The sequence below is a fragment of the Solea senegalensis genome, linkage group LG17, assembly GCF_019176455.1.
Source record: "Solea senegalensis isolate Sse05_10M linkage group LG17, IFAPA_SoseM_1, whole genome shotgun sequence".
NCBI classification, from domain to species: Eukaryota; Metazoa; Chordata; class Actinopteri; order Pleuronectiformes; family Soleidae; genus Solea; species Solea senegalensis.
The window spans coordinates 20730969-20751754 of NC_058037.1; the positions used below are offsets into that span (position 1 = coordinate 20730969).

Below are 20786 nucleotides of genomic sequence, written 5' to 3' on the forward strand. Positions count from 1 at the left end.
GAAATGGAAGTGAGTGTTAGTAAGGCTGAGGTTAAGAGTGTCATCTGGGGGAAAACAACCACATGTGGCAAGAGAGGTGGAATAGAGAGGGTAGAGGGAGGCATTTATATCAAATACAGAACAGTGTTAGGGTCAATAGGGTAGGTATGGGACACAGGAGAGAGGAGGTTGTGATAATGTCTCCTTAATGAACCTGTTTTGCCAGTTTCCAGCAACATTTGTAGACCGTCAAGGGTGCACACTTGCTGCTCCTACATAATCATCCTGTTAACATTCCTCACTCGTTTCCATTACTCCTTTTAAATGAAATTCTTGATCCCCTAATTTCCTTAGATTAGATGATACCTGCCCACCTTGGGCTCACACTGAAATGTCATCATCCCACTGCTCTCTACACTCTGTGTGATTTGCTCACAGCTGTCCATATGTGTTCACAACGTATCGCACAACCCGGTCGTTACCAACACAATTAGGTCTTGGCTTCAGTTGAGGAAACAATACGGTCTGCTTAGGGCTTCGGCCCGTACTCCAATCTTGAATAATCACTCATTTCTCCCCTCCTGCTCTGACCCCACTTTTCGCACATGATCGAACAAAGGCCTCAAAACACTTATTGATTTGTACGAGGGACACCTTTTCGTCTTTCATGTCCTTGTCAGCTAAGTACAATCTGCCCAATAGCCACTTTTTTAGATTCCTCCAAGTACGACACTTTATCCAAAAGCAGTTTCCACACTTTCCGAACCGCCCCCCTGAAGCGGAAATTGACCAATTTCTCTGCCTTGATGCTGATCAGAAAAGACTGATTTCCACCATCTATAATAGAATCGGCCTCTTGTGTCCAGTCCCCACAGCATCACTTAAGGGTGTGTGGGAGCAGGAATTAGGGGTGGGCATAGATGACGACCAGTGGAGAAGCGTTTTAAAACTGGTCCACTCCTCATCCATATGCGCTAGACATGGCCTTTTACAATGTAAAGTGCTCCATAGAGCTCACTATACCAATGCTAAATTGGCTAGAATATATTTTGACCACAGCAATGCTTGTAAGTCTCCAGCTGACCATTTGCACATGTTCAGGGTAGAGGGAGGCATTTATATCAAATACAGAACAGTGTTTGGGTCAATAGGGTAGGTATGGGACACAGGAGAGAGGAGGTTGTGATAATGAGGTTGAGGCTAGGGCACTGTGCACTGAATAAATCCCTTAAATTGGCAGGGAAACATCAGACATGACTGAGTGAGAGGTGTCAGGAAGAGGAGGAATCTGTGGAACATGTACTTTTGAGGTGTAGGGCATATGAGGCAAATACAGAGGTGATGAAAAATAATCTAAGGAAATTAGGGGATCAAGAATTTCATTTAAAGGGAGTAATGGAAACGAGTGAGAAATGTTAACAGGATGATTATGTAGGAGCAGCAAGTGTGCACCCTTGACGGTCTACAAATGTTGCTGGAAACTGGCAAAACAGGTTCATTAAGGAGACAATCCTTTACTAGTCTTCCATAGAAAACCACGTCAGGCTTGCTGTGATGACTCTGCCCACTTTGAGGAGGCGCTATGAAAACAACATGCTGATACTAAACTGAGTCGAGTCGATTAGAGTAAAGTTGAGATCAGAGCAGTTATTTGATCACATTCATCACATTTCCTTCAGATGAGACTTGAGAAAACTTTGGTCTGTGGTTTGTTTCCTGTTCAGCAGCAGAATCACTTCACAGACGTTCAGCAGCTTCATGACGATCATTTCCTGCTTTCACAAGGTAACGAAACTAAACTCATCTCATCACACGTGACTTTGAGTGGACGTGATGTTTTTACTGTGAAGCTCATGAATCTCACGTCACTGACTCTTGTTCAGTGACTGAGGTTTTTACACAGAATGAATTGACCCTGTAGTGACACTGAGAGGCTTAAATGTCTGGTGTAATACTGCAAACTTGTCTTATTATGGGATGTGAACATGTCCTGGTTCCTCTGAACGTGAAGAAGGCCCAACCCTTTTGAAGCAGCTCTGCTGACACAGTATAAATGCTGACATCTGCTGGTTGACATGTGATATTACACACTGGAATCAGTGCTCACTGTTGTTTGTCGTGAGGTTTTATCATTAACACGAACAAACTAGAATCTATCAGATAAGTATGATTTAAACCAGCAGAGGGCAGCACCTGTGATACCAAGAGTCTGCTCCAATCTCTGCAGTAGAATATTATGATCAATGGTGTCAAATGCAGCACTAAGATCTAACAGGACAAGTAAAGAAACTAGACCATTATCTGAGTTACTAACTTTAACTAGTGCTGTTTCTGTGCTATGGTTTAATCTAAAACCTGACTGAAAATCTTCAAACTGGCCATTAATGCACAAATATTCACATCATTGATTAGCAACTGCCTTTTCTAAGATTTTAGAGACAAAGGGAAGATTAGATATAGGTTGGTAATTAGCTAAAATATCTGGGTCAAGGGTCGCTTTTTTGAGAAGGGGTTTAATAACTGCTACTTTAAACGTTTGGGGCACATATCCAGTTAATAAGGATAGATTAATTTGAGTTAATATAGAGTTGTTAAAGGAAACACATCTTTAAACAGTTTGGTGGGGATAGGATCTAACTGACAGGTTGATGGCTTAGATGATGAAACTAATGATGTTAACTCAGGGAGATCTATAGGGGAGAAACTGTCTAACTGTGCACCTGGTGCTTCTAAAGCTCTTGTGCTAGAAGATGAGTCAGTCCCAATATGAGGGAGGAGATGATCCATTTTTTCTCTAATTGATGTTATTTTATTCACAAAGACGTTGATAAAGTCATCACTGCTCAGTGTTAAAGGAATAGATGGTTCAGTGGAGCTGTGGCTCTGTGTCAGCCTGGCTACAGTGCTGAAAAGAAATCTATGATTATTCTTATTTTCTTCAATTAGAGAAGAATAATAGGCAACTCTAGCTTTGTGTAGGGCTTTTTGTAAGCTACAAAACCATCTTTCCAGGCTATATGAAGTTCCTCTAGGTCACTGGAACGCCAGTTCACCACTTTCTTTTTCAGAGGGGCAACACAATCTAATGTAGTACGCAGTGAGGCTGCTGTACTATCAACAAGGTTATCTATGAGGGCGGGAGTAAAATCACAAAAGGTACCTTCAGATGTACTGACATATGGCACCGAGTTAAATAAAGGTTGCACTGTCTCTTTGAATGTATTCATATTATTATCAGACAGTATTTCTTATTTATGTTATTGTAGTTCATTATTGTACAGTTAAATGTGAGTAAATAATGATCAGTAAGGAGAGGGTTTTGAGGAACTATGTTTAAGTTATCAATATCAATACCATAAGTTAAAACAAGGTCGAGGGTGTGATTAAGGCAATGAGTTGGTTTATTAACGTGTTGAATAAAACCTATTGATTCCAACAGCGAGTTAAATGCGCAGCTAAGACTATCATGGTCAACATCTACATGGATGTTGAAATCCCCTACAATTATGATTTGATCTGTTTTAAGCACCAACTCAGATAAGAACTCAGAGAACTCTGATAGGAACTCTGAATAAGGTGCAGGTGGACGATAAACTGTGACTATCATCATTGGTTTCTGTGATTTACAACTAGGATGAGATAGATTAAGAATAAGGCTTTTGAACGATGAATATCCTGGTTTGGGCTTGGGATTGATTAATAATCTAGTATTAAAAATGGCTGCTACTCCTCCTCCTCGGCCTGAGCTTCTAGGAATATGGGTATTAGCATGAGTGGGTGGAGTTGACTCATTTAGACTGACGTAATCATCTTCATGTAACCAAGTTTCAGTTACACAGAATAAATCAATACAATTGTCAGAAATGAGATCATTTATTAAAACAGATTTTGAGGAGAGAGAACTTATATTTAATAGTCCACATTTGAAAGTGGTATTATTTGACTCTATTTTATTGTTGGTATTAATCTTTATTAAGTTAGAATGTCTAACTCCTCTTCTGTTTGTTATTGGTTTATTTACTTTATTTACTTTAGTTTTTACTTTAGTAGGTCGAGGGACAGACACAGTCTCTATGGGGTTTTTAATAGGTGACTGCTCGAAAAGAAGCACAGAGAAGCATGAAAGACTGCAACTCTGTGTCCTGGTCTCACCTCTGGATTGTCATGGGTTTCTAATAAAATGTCCTAAGCTGCTAGATAAGAGAGCTGCTCCATCCAAAGTGGGATGGACGCCGTCTCTCCTCATGAGACCAGGTTTCCCCCAGAAGTTTTGCCAGTTATCTAAAAACCCAATGTTGTTTTCTGGACACCACCAGAAAATGAACATAGTTCCAAATCCACTTATGAACAGTACCAGTGTCCAGATTTTTACTGGCTGATCCTTTCAGCTCAATACTCTACAGTGTTCAAGGATTCTTTTGTAAACCAGTTTCTCCAAGATTTTTCAAAGAAATGGCAAAATTTCAAATAAATTCCTGAAACTTTACAAATCCCAGTCTTTATTCACTGTTCTATAAAACCTTGGCAGCAAAAACAATCATCAGACGTCTGTGTCCACACAACTGAAGACGGAAGTGAAGACCCGCTGCAGCGTGGAGGACATTTCTGAATCTGTCACTCCATCTTCAAACGACTCCTTAAATCATGGGTGTCAAACTCTGGCCCACGGGCCAAATTTGGCCTGCCGTGTAATTTAATTTGGCCCTTGAGGCAATATCAAATTAACATTAGAGCTGGCCCGCCGGTATTATACAGCGGCACCGCTAATACTACAAATCCCAAAATGATCTGCTGTTGTTTTGGCGCATTGTTTTGTTATTTTATTTTCAAATTTATTAGCATGTGGAAAAAGTTAATGTTGATATTTACCTCAGAAGGCTGCAAATAGAAAAGAGGCATTCAATTTTTGATCTAAATTTTATTTAATATGCCATTGATGTTTTTTCGTTTGTTTTTTTGAAAGTTGATTTTGCACTATTAAGTTATATAAGCGTTGCTTGTTCCATATTCAGTGTTAAAACAAATCAGTGTAGCAAACTGAGCAATAATTAACGTTTCATTCATGCACTTTCTCTTGCTACTTCAAGGCTTGAATGTTTGATTCATTCATTATTGTTATTTTATTTTCAAATGTATTATTAGCCTGTGGAAAAGGTTTATTTTGATATTTACCACTCTGTATTTGAGTTTGACACCCCTGCCTTAAATCCTAAATCGCCTTAACATTCCAGTGCCACCTTTGTATCGGGTGTTAGTGTAACACCTGAATAGTAATTATAGTCTATTTTACAGATTCTGTTACAAAAGACTGTTATTTAACTATGTTTTACGCTGCCAGCAGGGGGCAGAGTCAGAAAAAGATGACTGTCAGCCAGGTAGTGGAGGAGAGTTGTTTGGTTTTGCTGGTCTGTTGTTGATCAGAGCGTGCTCGGGTTTTGGTTCTGTTGTGCTAACTGAGGGATGCGTCGATCGAGCAAAAACCTCCTTTAACCACAAACACAAATGTTATAGTATAGTATCACGCAGGCTTCCTGTGATGACTCCGCCCACTTTGAGGAGGCACTATGACAGTGGTTCCCAAACTTTTTCTGTTGGGCCCCCCTTTGGAGGGGAGAAATTTCCCGGGGGCCCCGCGACATTTTTGCTTTAGCGATACAAATAAACTCAATATTGCTTTGTGAGAAAGCAATTTTCAAATAAAAATATGAAATGTGCAATTATAACTATAATAGCGTCATTTTTAAAACAATAAATACATTTGGATAACAAAGAATATTTTACAAATATCAATCATTTGCTGTGCAATTAATTTTTTTGTTTCAACAATACAAATGCTGTCATTGTTCTGTTCGGCTGACGTTGGCTTGTTGTTAGATGCACAGTTTTCTTTTTGTCCCTCAGAAACTTCTCTATTATCCAAACCTTGTCACCAGTGTAGGTTTTGTTGTGGTACGTAACTTAAATGAGTCCAGCTTACAGCGAGACCAAAAGTTCCGCCTGCTAAACTTTAGTTAGGACTTAAAAAAAAAACAGAACTTGCGCCCCCCCTGGAGAGTCTCCACGTCCCCCAATTTGAAAAAGGCTGCGCTATGAAGTCATGGAAAACAACATGGCTGATACTAAACTGAGTCGAGTCGATTAGAGTTAGAACTGTATAAGTTTATGTGTCGAGATCATTGTTCAGTGATAAGATCTGATTCTGTTAATATTTGACTGCAGTTGATGGAGTTGAGTGTAAAGTTCAGATCAGAGCAGTTATTTGATCACATTCATCACATTTCCTTCAGATAACACTTTAGAAAACTTTGGTCTGTGTTTTGTTCGCTGTTCAGCAGCAGAATCACTTCACAGACGTTCAGCAAAGTCCAGATGTTTAACATACATATGTATCTATCTATTGGGCAGCTTCTTACCTGACCACCAGAGGGCGGGCTCTTCTGTTAAACCAGTGGACTCACCTGCAGTGAAGGGCTGTAAAGTGTGATGCAAACAGCGTCTTGAGTGAGTTGTAAGTCGAGCTGTGACGTTCACGAACGAGTCAAATCTTTTTAACGGCTCTTTGAAATGAACCAGTAACTGAGTGACCGACAGTCCATTATTAGCATAAACCAATGGGCTGTGCCGATTGTTCAGTCAGCCAATGAGGGTCATGTCGGCCAATTCTGTGGTTAAAAAAAGTCTTCTTGCTGACCGGCCCACATTAGGTCAATGTGGTCCACCCATGTTAGCAGAACTTGTAATGAGCGAGTTTTATTCTCCCAGCAGGTGGCGCTCTGCTATGAATCAGATCAAGGCCAGTGAAGAGGAAGCTCCGCCCTCTAAAACCACTCTGTGTGAGGAACATGAGGGTCAGAGGTGAGATGAGGATCTCATGGATCATGTGACTCGTCTCCATGTCGCAGCTCAGTGTTTTATTTACACATCATGTGTTTGTAGGAGGATCCATCAACAGAGACCAGACTCTCCCAGACCTGGACCTGGACCCAGCTGTGTGTCCATGAAGAGTGACCGGTCCATGTATGAACCTTTGAACTTCAAACAAGAACAGAGGTCAGATGATGGAGGGTGGAGGTCTTCACAGGTCAACAACTCAAATGATCCACCATGTAGCACCAGAGACACCTAATATTTGAGAATTCAGACCCAGACCCATGCAGACCCAAGACATTCTGGACCCAAGTCCCAAACAGAACCGTCCCCATTTAATCTCAGATCTGGACCCATGAAAAAATAAGAAATGTTGAAGAATTGTGGAACAGTTCTGGCTCACATGCTTGGGTTTGGGTAAAGTGATCTGACTGAAGATGTGGAAGTCTTAAATGTGTTAATCAGTGTAGTGTTTGGCACCATCTGGGTCACACTCAACCATTTCTGACACAAACCTGTTTTCCTTGTGTCTCCTGATACTGTAGATCATTAATTAATTTATTTATATATTTCGGTCATGTCAGTTAGATCACTCATCACACAATACACATAACCGAAAGGGAAAGCGGGAGAAGCAAAAGCTTATCTAGTCCCGCCCCCATTATCCACAGAATACATATTTTCATCATACAATACATAAATATTCTTTTTCTTAGGACATTTTGACAAACATGTTTCAGCATCAGGTAGCACTCAGAGATGTAGTAGTCTAGCTCTAGAGAGTCAATCAGACTCCCATCCCGTCCCGATTGTAGCCAGCCATGAAGGTCCCATCTGGGCAACTAGGTTCACTAGAACCTGCACTTCTTGTTGAGAACACTTTGTCGATCACATTCAGTGACGAGCTTAGCAGTTCCATCTTGGATCAATTGATTCTCCATTGTGACTCGATTCACAGGGTCAGCTAAATACTTCTCATGTGTTGACATTTGTGTTTCCGAATGTCAGCTGTTGTTTGGGTACATTCACTTCTTGTTTTTGTTTGGTTACATTTGCTTCCACTGCCGTTCCCACACGGTGTCTACAGATTTCTGTCCCTGACGTTTGTCATACTTTCTTCCTGGGTCATTCAGTATTGTTTAATAGTCATCTCCACATACTTCTTTTTAAATACACTCCGTTTTGCTGATTTTTTCATCTCCTCGTCCAGATTATTCCACTGTCTGACCCCCGTGACCGATACAGTAAAGGATTTTAATGTAGTTCTTACCCTTCTCTACCTGAACATCATGTTGCCTCTTAGATTGTGTCCCTCCCCTCTGTTCAGGAATAATATCTGTAGATTGTGAGAGAGGTTTCTGTTGGCAGCCCTGTAAATCATCTGTACTGTGCGGTATTTTATTAAGTCATAGAATTTAAGTATTTTTGATTTGATAAATAGTTGATTTGTATGTTCTCTGTAACTGGCATATTGTAGAATTCTCAAGGCTCTTTTCTGGAGTATAAACAGGGGATAGGTAGTGGTTTTGTAAGTGTGTCCCCAGACACAGTATTGCAGGTGTGGAGAGACTAGTGCACAGTACAACAAGTATAGTGCCTTCTGGTTTAATAGTTTTTGTGCCCTCCAAAGTATGGACACACTCCTGGCCAGCTTACCTTTTAAGTGTCTGGTGTTATCGTATCGATATCGAAATATGAACATTCAAGATATTCATATCGAAAAAGCAACGATATAAACAATATAGATTTTCCCCCGCGCTCGCCCTGCATGTACAGCTCTGGCGGTCACAGTAACCTTCATTTGTACGATTGCACTTGAATGCACCACTGCGGCCAGCCAACCACAAACCTTATTTCATGCTTGCTGTGGATCGACAGCTGAAGCCAACCAATGACAAACATAGGAGGGCGGGAGGGAGACGGAGACTGAGACTTTCCATGTGGAAAGTTTCCACAGTCTTTTGTATTATGATGTTTTTATTTTGATGTCCATTAACTTGTATGTTAATACTAGTCTTACGGCCTTTTTCCCCATACAGCATATATTTAGTTTTCTCTAAATTTAGTGATAGTTTATTTATATTAAACCACACATGCAGCTTGGCCATTTCATTATTGACTGTTTCCACTAATTGGTTCAAGTCATCCCCCGAACAGAAAATATTAGTGTCATCTGCGAATAGTATTAATTTCAGAATATTGGATACCTTGCATATGTCATTAATGTATAGTATAAACAGTTTTGGACCCAGCAGTGACCCCTGTGGGACTCCACAAACTATGTCCAAGCAAGTCAATGTGTGTTATCGCCCATCTTAACATATTGAGATCCGTTGTGAAGATAACTCTTGACCCATTCCAGTGCTATGCCTCTAATACCATATCTCTCCAGTTTAGCTATCAAAATATCATAATTGATGGTGTCAAATGCTTTTTTCAGGTCTATGAATATTCCTATTGAATGTCATTTCTGGTCAACAGCATCAGTAATGGTTTCCACAGACTCAGTTAAAGCTCGCGCCGTCAAGTGGTTTCTTCTGAATCCATATTGGCTGTCGTATAGCAGGTTGTGTTAATGAAGTTGTCTAGCCTATCGTTAAATAGTTTCTCCAGAATTTTTGACAGTTGTGGTAGTATTGAGACTGGTCTGTAGTTAGTACATTTCTGTATGTCCCCTTTCTTGAACAATGGCACTACTTTCGCCACTTTAATTTTGGTGGGAAATGTTCCTGTTTGAAATGACAGGTTGCAGATGTATGTTAGAGGTGAAACGATTTTAACTATTACTTTCTTAATTAGCTTCATGTCGAGGTCATCAACATCCGTGGATGTTCTTGCTACGCATTTGTTGACCAGGTGTCTAATCTCTCTGTCCGTCACTGGGGTGAGAAACATTGTGCTGGGGTTTGTGTCTCTGTCCTTATCAAAGTGGTCCCAGTGAAGGAGTGAGTCAGGAATGTCCTTTGCCAGATTCGGCCCCACATTGACAAAGAATTCATTAAATCTTTCTGCTATGATTTCTTTGTTATCTTCATTAGTGTTATTGTCCAACCTTAATGAGATCAATCACAGCAGATGTTGTATTTACATGTCATGTCGTGTGTTTGTAGAACGATCCATCAACAGGGACCAGACTCTGCCGGACCTGGACCTGGACCCAGCTGTGTGTCCATGAAGAGTGACTTGTCTATAGATCGTCTTATTAGCTTCAAGGATGGACAAAAACATGGTGAACTGATGTAAGAATTTCACACATAGTAACACACACTTACATGATCCTCCACCAGGGGGAGCCTGTCTAGTCCAAAACATGTTGAATCCAGAAAAACACTCTTCTTCTCTTTGGTGGACCAATGTTGTTTTTCTGTCTCCACTAAACGTCTTCAGCCTGTCCTCGTCTCTGAACACGTTTCCAGCAGTAAATCTAGTCAGAGTCTGTGATTGGTCAGGGACTCATGGACAAGCCTCTCTGACTGTGTCTTTGAGACTTCACACATAACAAACACTAGAGACTGTCCTTCAGGGACTTTTGTCTTCAACCTGTCAAACTCATGTCATGTGAACTTGGCTGAAGAAGAATCGTAGGTGCAGCACATTGAAAACCTGGTAGAAACAAATGATTGTTTAGTAAATGACACTGAATCTTTTCTCCTCAGAGTTGATCAGCAGAGGACAGAGGTTCTCAGTGGTCAGTCTGTCCAGCAGCATGGAGCAGACCTGGACTCCATATTTAAGGTGTGTAAATGTACAAACATGACACTACTGTTAATACTGAAGCAGAGTCCTGGGGCCTCATGTATAAACCGTGCGTACGCACAAAAAGACGGCGTACGCTTGCTTTCACGCACAGACGGCATGTATAAAAATGTACTTGGCGTGGAAGTTTGCGCATCGCAGCGCAAACTCTCGAGCTGCCGTGAGAATTTGCCGAGAGCTCCGCAAACTCTTGTCAGGTGGAGACGCTGCAATATTAAGCTCTGAAACTTATCACAGTGTTTGAAAATAATATTATTAATGTGTCTACAGTGACAAACATGAATTTTCTGTGACAAACAATACTGATACACCACGTACGTTTGAACATATGTGGATAACATCAGAGAGGACACTGAAGACGAAACTGATCCTGTGAGCACACACACACACACTACAGACCTGTGTGTGTGTGTGTGTGTGTGTGTGAGTGTGTGAGAGAGGGAGACTCACTTATTTACTTTGAGCAAATTACTGAAATTAATTTTCCACAGATGAATATTTTCTTTATGTAACACAGTGATGTAAACACAGCTGCTGACATGAACACATGAACACATGAACACACGTCAGTCTATAATGTTTTAAACTCAAAATAAAGTAACAGACACATTTGTTGCAAGAAAACGGGACTTGAACGTTGAGTAGAACATTTTCTTTATCCCATTTTAATCCACACGATAGCGAAATAACTACGAAAAAGTTATTCCGCCACCGCTGCGCCTTTCATCGGAAGAGAAAGGCGCAGCATCCACAACACAATCAGTGACAGTAATGAATGGTTACATGGAGTAACTCCGTGAACTCTGTCTGCTTATTTTGTGCGTAATGTCTGTAGATGATGACGTGTGACACTTATAGATTGTTGAAATAATCTGTAAATTCAGCTCACATGGATCAGTCATGTCTAAACATACATGTTACACCAGAAAAAAACATGCACAGGATCAACTATCAATGCACAGCCAGTTTTTTAAGCATCAATATTAATATGAGAGCAGTCGCTGTGACCCTGACATTTAGGTCCTTTGTGTTTATAACTAATTCTAAAAAAAACAGACCAAAATAATCTATTTTTACAGATTTATACATCATAAATTGACGAGTTGATCGTGCACTTTCCTTCTTTTTCTTTTATTTCCCTCTTTCTTTGCTGCCACAGTTGTCCTTTTTCTTCAGGACGAAGGAGTTTTAGAGTCATTTGTATATTCATTTGTGGGTGGGCGTGGTGTGTTCCTCATTCATCTCCGCTCAGTTTCACGTTTGATGGTATGTATAAAGAAAAGGTGCGCAGGACTTGGCGTATGCACAGTTTTATTAATCTGAGATTTTCTTTGCGTACGTATTTTATAAATGTTGTGCGTACGCCGTCTTTTAGTATGAAAGCTGCGCACTCTTTTATACATGAGGCTCCTGGTCCTGACAGTCTGGATGCTGCTCTGTGGACCTGCAGGACTTAACTCTGTCACTGACCATCTGAGGTTAAACTTCACATGTTCTGTTCCAGCTGCTGGAGGAGAACATCATCTGCTTTGTGAAGAACGAGCTGAAGAAGATCCACAAGGTTCTGGATACAGATCACACAGAAGTCTCAGAGAGTCAGAGGGAGGATGAGGAGCAGAGGAGCAGCAGAGAGGCCTTTCTGAAGATCACAGAGGACTTCTTAAGGAGGATGAAGCAGGAGAAGCTAGCTGACAGTAAGAGGACTTTTAATGTGAAAGGAAGAACATCTTATTTTCTCAATGATCCACTCACTGATTTATTTTCTTGTGTTCTGTCAGAAATCAGAGCTCCAGCTTGTCGACGTGAACTCAAATTAAACCTGAAGAAGAAGTTCCAGTGTTTGTTTGAGGGTGTGGCTAAAGCAGGAAACTCCACCCTTCTGAATGAGATCTTCACAGAGCTTTACATCACAGAGGGAGAGACTGGAGAGGTCAATGAAGAACATGAGGTCAGACAGATTGAAAAAGCTTCCTGGAAATCAGACAGACCAGAAACATCCATCAGACAAGAAGACATCTTTAAAGCCTCAGCTGGAAGAGGCGGACCAATTAGAAGAGTGATGACAAAGGGCGTGGCTGGCATTGGGAAAACAGTGTTAACACAGAAGTTCACTCTGGACTGGGCTGAAGACAAAAGCAACCAGGACGCACAGTTCATGTTTCCCTTCACCTTCAGAGAGCTGAATGTGCTGAAAGAGAAGAAGTTCAGTTTGGTGGAACTCATCCATCACTTCTTCACTGAAACCAAAGAAGCAGGAATCTGCAGGTTTGAAGACTTTAAGGTGGTCTTCATCTTTGATGGTCTGGATGAGTGTCGACTTCCTCTGGACTTCCACAACAGTGAGATCCTGACTGACGTCACAGTGTCCACCTCAGTGGACGTGCTGCTGACAAACCTCATCAGGGGGAAACTGCTTCCCTCTGCTCGCTTCTGGATAACCACACGACCTGCAGCAGCCAGTCAGATCCCTCCTGACTGTGTGGACATGGTGACAGAGGTCAGAGGGTTCACGGACCCACAGAAGGAGGACTACTTCAGGAAGAGGTTCAGAGATAAGGAGCAGGCCAGGAGGATCATCTCCCACATCCAGACATCACGAAGCCTCCACATCATGTGCCACATCCCAGTCTTCTGCTGGATCACTGCAACAGTTCTGGAGAACATGCTGAAAACCAGAGATGGAGGAGAACTGCCCAAGACCCTGACTGAGATGTACATCCACTTCCTAGTGGTTCAGTCCAAAGTGAAGAAGGTCAAATATGATGGAGGAGCTGAGACGGATCCACACTGGAGTCCAGTGAACAAGAAGATGTTTGAGTCTCTGGGGAAACTGGCTTTTGAGCAGCTGCAGAAAGGAAACCTGATCTTCTATGAATCAGACCTGACAGAGTGTGGCATCGATATCACAGCAGCTTCAGTTTACTCAGGAGTCTTCACTCAGATCTTTAAAGAGGAGAGAGGCCTGTACCAGGACAAGGTCTTCTGCTTTGTCCATCTGAGTGTTCAGGAGTTTCTGGCTGCTCTTCATGTTCATCTGACCTTCATCACCTCTGGAACAAATCTGTTGTCAGAAGAACCAACAACGAGCCAGCAGTCCATACAAACAAACAAACCTGAACTGAATCATCTGCACCAGAGTGCTGTGGAAGAGGCCTTACTGAGTCCAAATGGACACCTGGACTTGTCCCTCCGCTTCCTCCTGGGTCTTTCACTGGAGACCAATCAGAAGCTCTTAAGAGGTCTACTGACACAAACAGGAAGTGGTTCACAGACCAATCAGGAAACAGTTGAGTACATCAAGAAGAAGATCAGTGAGAATCTGTCAGCAGAGAGAAGCATCAACCTGTTCCACTGTCTGAATGAACTGAACCATCGTTCTCTTGTGGGGGAGATCCAATGGTTCCTGAGATCAGGACGCTTGTCCACAGAGACACTGTCTCCTGCTCAGTGGTCAGCTCTGGTCTTCATCTTACTGTCATCAGGAAAAGATCTGGAAGAGTTTGACCTGAAGAAATACTCTGCTTCAGAGGAGGCTCTTCTGAAGCTGCTGCCGGTGGTCAAAGTCTCCACCAAAGCTCTGTACGTGGATCAGTATATAAATATTAATAAGACATATTCTAAAGAGCACAAGACAAACATGTTTAACCTTTTGTTCATCACTGTCTTCTTCCTCAGACTGAGTGGCTGTAAACTCTCAGAGAGAAGTTGTGAAGCTCTGTCCTCAGTCCTCAGCTCTGTGTCCTCTAGTCTGAGACACGTGGACCTGAGTAACAATGACCTGCAGGATTCAGGAGTGAAGCTGCTGTGTGATGGACTGAAGAGTCCTCACTGTTCTCTGGAGACTCTCAGGTTGGTGCTCAGCTGATTTATATGGATAATTCTACTCTGATTATTATTATTATTTTATTTTTTTATAATTTATTTTTTATTGACATTCAGAAACAGACATTCACATCCGGCAAAACATACATGCATACATCTCACATCTGTTGTCTGCTCTAAATGCCTAGACAAAAAAAAAACAATGAAAAAAGGAAAAACACACATTAGCAACTATGTACAAGTTAGATTTCCACAGTTCCTCCAGCAGACAGGGGAATTATCATCATAGTGAGACTTCTGAGAAGGTGTAATAAAGTACCTAATCAAGCTTTTCCATCCAAATTCCCTCCACTTCTGTGAGCTGGTACATCTCCATTGATACCTCCAAATTGTTGTCCATTCTTCCTCAGATATATTTATCCCTCCTTCCTTCTCCCATTTTATTTTAATATATGAAGTAGAGTGAGATTTCAAATTAGACAGACCCTTATATAAGCCTGACACAGTTTTATTAATAGCTTTAATGATTGAATTAGACATGTGTTTATCTTTGTTAGATTTTTCATCTTTGTATTGACGTAATGCCGTAACTGCAGGTATCTATGAAAGTCTTGTTTTTCTAAAACATGTGTCCTTTTAAGCGTTTCAAAACTGAGTAACTTTCCATCTTTCATTACTCTACATAAGGCTGTTATACCGTTAGCTATCCAGTCCTTAAATCTAGAATCCAATTTATTAGGTCTAAAATGCGAATCATAAGCACTCCATTTAAGAGCCAAAATATCATTTTCAAGTTTATGTTCTTTTATAATAATTTTCCATACTTTAAGGGTCCACGCCACCCATGGATTATCAATGTTATTTATGTGGGTTTGCAAGTTATTATCAGCTAAAATTGCCTGTATGGTGATGGAGGGCATTTTTTCCTCAATGCTTTTCCATTGAGCTGTATATGACGGGTTGCACCAGCATACCACTGCTCTCATCTGCACTGCAAAATAATAATATCTAAAATAAGGCAAGCCCCATCCTCCCTTTTGTTTAACCAGCTGTAAGGTTTTGAGGCGAACTGCTATATACCTGGATAGCAGTTTGTCCCACTCGTTAAATTGGTTTTGGTTAATCTCTATTGGCAATGTTTGAAATAAATATAAAAGTCTTGGCAATATGATCATTTTAATAGAGTCAATTCTTGAACTAAGGCTAAAGAAGGGAATTAAGTTCCATCTTGCTATATCATCCTTTATTTTTCTATGTATGGGTGAATAGTTATATTCTGATAATTTTGTAAGATCTTTTGGTAGGTTGATGCCTAAGTATTTAAAGGACTCTGTTTGCCATGTCAAGGGGTAGCTACTTTTGATTTCTCTTGGTGGGCAGTAGTTATATGAGAGTATTTGGGTTTTACTCATGTTGATTTTGTACCCAGATAATTGGCCATATTGTTCAAATGCTTTTTTTTTTAGGCAGAGAGTGAGTTGGTTGAGCAAGGTATATCAAAATATCGTCTGCATAACAGGCCAATTTATATTCCGTCCCTTTAATAATGATTCCCTTAATATCTTCTGTTTGTCTGATGTACTGAGCTAGTGGTTCCAAATATAATGCGAAGAGTAGTGGTGACCATGCACAGCCCTGTCTGGTGCCCCTTTCTAGGGTAAAACTATTTGACAAATATCCATTGACCTTGACCCTGGTGGTAGGTTTGTCATATAGTGCCTGTATGGTTTTAATAATTGTATCGTGGAAGCCAATTCTATGCAACACTCCACTTAACCAAATCAAAGGCCTTTTCAGCATCTACGCTCATCACAATTGCTTCAGTTTGATTTCTTTGTATATGATCCATAATATGTAGTGTCTTTGGTATTTGTCTTGTGTTTGGCGTTGGTGTATGAAACCTGTCTGATCATTATGTATCAGTGTCGGCAGGAATTCTTCTAATCGTTTGGCCATAACAGAAGTAAATCATTTATAGTCCACATTAAGAACAGAGATTGGCCTAAAAGAGCCACTCTCCACTTTATCCTTGCCTTCTTTTGGTATGGCTGAAATGATTGCCTCCTTCCAGCTGGGTGGCGTTTGCACATTTTTTAAAGTCCAATTCAGAGTAGGAAGTAAAACAGGTATTAGTTCTTTTTAAAATTCCTTGTACCACTCTGCCGTGTAGCCATCAGATCCTGGTGATTTGCTTAATTTAAGTCTACCAATTGCAACTTTTAATTCTTCTTCAGTTATATCCGCAGTCATCATTTTATTTTGATTTTCATCGAGAGTGGGTAAATCTAGGGAATTCAGGAAGCTGTCAATTTGGGCCACACTCACACCTGGGACTTCAGAATATAAGGTTTTGTAAAACACTTCAAAAGCTTCCTGAATTTCATTTAGTTTATTTTTTATCGCTTTTGTCCTTGGATCCCTAATTTTATGAATTGTATTTTCGGCTATCCTTTTTTTCAATTTCCATGCCAATACTTTCATAGATTTGGAGCCACTTTCGTAGTGTTTCTGTTTCAGAAACATTAAATCTTCTATGCCAAATCTAATTTCTGTTTTCCTTCTAGTACCTTCAGCTTGTTTTTGAAATCCTCTAACTTTTTATTCCTATTTTTTTTCTTAAATGACGATATTGCAATAATTTTCCCTCTCAGAACAGCCTTCAGAGTATCCCATAACATGGGAGGTGAAACCTCTCCAGTATCATTGAATTCTAAGAAGAGACACATTTCTGATTTAATTTGTGCCTTAAAAGACAGATCATTCAACAGACTGGAATTCAATTTCCATGTATTATTCTTTGATCGCAGGCCAAAATCAGCGGATAAGTATACTGGTGCATGGTCACTTAGATCTATTGTCCCGATTCCACAAGTATGTATTTTATCTTTATCCTTCCCAAATGTTATGAAATAATCTATTCTTGTATAGAGAGAGTGAGGAGCAGAGTAGTAAGTGTAATCCCTTCTGTTAGGGAAAAAATCTCGCCATATATCAATCAAGCCCACCTCCTCAAATAGTGTGTTTACTTTCTTATAGAAGGACTTCCTATCCTGGGTTTTTCCACAAGATGAGTCCAACTTTGGCTGCAGATGTATATTTAGATCCCCTCCACAGATCAAGAGGCCTTCTGTTTCACTTACCATGATATTGGTTATTTTTTGGAAGAAACTAATGTCACTCCCTGGGGGTGCATAGACATTCACTAAGGTAATTGGATTCCCATCTATCTTACCCCTTACTTAAAATAAACGTGCCCTCTTTATCACCCATTTGGAATACTTTTTCAAAATGTAGCTTGTTTGAAATGAGAATAGCAACTCCTCTTCTCTGCCCTGATTTGTATGAAGAAAAAAACAGATTTGTAAAAGCCCCTTTTCTTTAGCTTTATATGCTCCTTGTCTGTCAAATGGGTCTCTTGTAAATAAACCACATGGGCTTGTTCTGTTCTCACTTTAGATAGGATTTTACTACGTTTAACTGGATTCAACAGCCCATTGACATTAAAGGAAATGAATTTGAATTCGTCACTAGCCATACTTATTTACTTGTAAGTGTACCAACAAACTTAACAAGATGAACATTGAAAGATCTGCTCCCTGAACAAATAACAACACCAAACATAAGCAAGAAATAGAAAAAAGGATGAACAAAAAGAGTGATCCCAAGGCTGGGGTCTCTAAGAAAAGACCCTGGTCTGAGCTAGATAAAATATCTAGCTGTGAGGGAAAGCCTCTCCCACCTGTGGGCTGAGGGCCCCCACCATGGCGCTCTAAAAAAGAAAAGAAAAGGTCTCTGTTCATTCCACAGAAAATGTGTCCTTATACAGCAACCCTCGCCTGTATATATAGTCTCATCATGTGGTGAATATAGCACATTCTGTTTAGCTTTCCAACTCTTCAAGAATCAGTCAAAGCTTATACTTCTTCTTGAGAGGATGGGGACTGCCTTCTGAAAGCTCGCAGTTTCTCCTTGATACCCTTCTCTCGCTCCTCACCTGTCCCTGATTATTTTTTTAATTACATATGTGAATAGATTTTCTTGAACTCCTCCTCAGAATGAGTGGCTGTAAACTCTCAGAGAGAAGCTGTGAAGCTCTGTCCTCAGTCCTCAGCTCTGTGTCCTCTAGTCTGAGACACATGGACCTGAGTAACAACGACCTGCAGGATCCAGGAGTGAAGCTGCTGTGTGATGGACTGAAGAGTCCTCACTGTTCTCTGGAGACTCTCAGGTCAGAACTCTGAATCAGACTCTTTGCTTCTTTAGGTTCTTGTTGATGAAGATGTTTTTTTCTGAATCACTGAGTTCATCTTATCTTCTTAACTCCAGTCTGTCAGGTTGTCTGGTCTCAGAGGAAGGATGTTCTTCTCTGACCTCAGCTCTGAACTCCAACCCCTCCCATCTGAGAGAACTGGACCTGAGCTACAATCATCCAGGAGACTCAGGAGAGAAGCTGTTGTCTGCTGGACTGAAGAGTCCTCACTGGAGACTGGACACTCTCAGGTATTCTCCTCCTCTTCCTCCTCCTCCTTCCTCTTCATGTTCATCAGCAGTATTCAAACTTGTCAGCAGGTTCAGGTTGAAGATGTCCTGTTATTATGTTTTCCTCTGTCAGTGAGTATAACCAAACATTCGTGACACTTTTTAAACACCTCGTGAGAACGAGTGAATGTCACGTAGTTCAGCCTGAGAAACGACCAGAACCATGAACTGGACAGATCATCTGCACAGAGTAGCAGCATCATGTGAGAAGTCCTGGTACTGGGTACAGAACAGTCCTGGTCCACTTCAAACAGTCTACGGTCAAACTAAAGTAAAGATGTCTTTATTCTGTGGTGTTTGTAGTGAGTTGTGTACGAGATGTTCGTCATCTAACAGCTACAATCAAGTTGTTCTTCATTCTTCATTCAACGGTGAAAACACACAAGTTTTGGAAGCAGCAGTAACAGCGACGAGCCTCCGCAGCAGCAGCTGCATAAGTAGCCATGTGTTTCCTCTGTGACGCGCAGCTGAAAAAACCACGAAAGCACTGGAAACTAGGTCTCGATTCAAGCAAGCGATCAAACAACCGTAATTCAAATACAAAGTTTATGCTTTTTAGACCCACAATACTGCGATTTGAAACACTGTAAAAAATACAAATGAAATCCCTCATTTTTATCTATTTTCTTTGTTTACTTGGTTTGTGCTGGGCCAACTTGTTGCTGGTTTACTCGTGGTGGGTTTCAAATGTATAAACAGAAGTTGTCTTCTGTGTTGTCCACGTGGTGGCGCTGCTGAGTAAATGCGTAGCCTCCTGAAACTGTGGTCTCTGGTTCTGCAGACACCGGCCGTTTCTCAATATCCATACTTGTGCGTACTTGTGCGTACTTGCTAGAAAATCCACGGCATGTGGAAGTTATATGGCAGTTTTTTGCGATTTTTGTCGCCATGGTTACTTGAAACGCTTAGAAAAGTCATAGCACACAAGTCCCGGTCGAGCCGCACGTTTTGATATAACGTGTGGGGGTTTTCTCAAAACTGTGGGAGGAGTTAGACGTCAAAGTTTTGGGTGGAAGAATACAGAGAGACTGACAAGCCCCTCCCAAAGTCCCCTCTGCTCCTTACACACGCACACACACGCACACACACGCCTGTCTCTATCTCTCCAAAATCAGCAGAGAAAGCAGAGAAAACAGCATGTTTTAAAGTTGTCATATTTCAAGAACGGTTGATGATAGAGATACAATTTTTGGTTTGTGAGCGTCAGGAGGCTTTCGGCAACTCCCACATTTAAATTTGTGACAAACGGACGTTTTATATACTGAAAAAAATGCTAGAAAATCTATATAAGGTTAGTTTTGCTTTTCTGAGGCAGAATTGTTCGGAGATTCGGCAAGAACACATTCTCCCGAGCTGCTGCAGAGCTTGGTTCTGACGCCTGACTTGTGACTAAATCAAATCCCTTTGTTCGGTACAAGTCCTGTGTCAGTGGGGTCTTCTCCTGCATCATCAACTCATCACCTATCGTTCATAAGAAGAAGGAAGCCTGACAAAAACGACAAAAACGATAAGCTCCGCCTCTGCGGACGCTCGGCGCTCACTGTGCCCGGCACAGAGCAGCGTGACCTCGGCCTGTCCTGATGAAATGATCCGCTGGCTCAGACGTCGCTGTCATTAGATGCTCGGTGTGATCCATAGATTTGTTGTTGACGTGTTATTTTGTTTTTAATGGAAACGTTTTGACCTGACAGTTTAAAAGTTTGTATATTGTTAATGTTTTATTTATTCTAACTTTGAATGTTAGATTTATATTAAAGTCGCACGGTCATTGTATCTGTATTTAAATATAATATTTAAATATTAGATATGTAGAGTAGTATATA

At 40.9% G+C, this 20786-nt stretch overlaps 2 protein-coding genes across 2 annotated transcripts in view; both read left to right on the forward strand.

The window, feature by feature from the left end:
* The first annotated feature begins 1563 nt into the window (after positions 1 to 1563).
* The window catches only part of LOC122784333 (NACHT, LRR and PYD domains-containing protein 12-like), a 100622-nt gene continuing 81399 nt past the window's right edge, over positions 1564 to 20786 (forward strand). The window contains exons 1-3 of the mRNA XM_044049567.1: positions 1564 to 1764; positions 6742 to 6834; positions 6916 to 7029. Coding sequence (XP_043905502.1) covers positions 6758 to 6834; positions 6916 to 7029 — 191 coding nt within the window. The 5' untranslated portion in view covers positions 1564 to 1764; positions 6742 to 6757. The remainder of the gene's footprint in view (positions 1765 to 6741; positions 6835 to 6915; positions 7030 to 20786) is intronic.
* On the forward strand, positions 9336 to 17927 carry LOC122784477 (NLR family CARD domain-containing protein 3-like). The gene is made up of 7 exons (XM_044049774.1): positions 9336 to 9412; positions 9957 to 10085; positions 10296 to 10427; positions 10503 to 10581; positions 12107 to 14181; positions 14278 to 14451; positions 17232 to 17927. The coding sequence occupies exons 1-7, from the start codon at positions 9336 to 9338 to the stop codon at positions 17335 to 17337; spliced, it is 2772 nt and encodes a 923-aa protein (XP_043905709.1). The 3' UTR covers positions 17338 to 17927.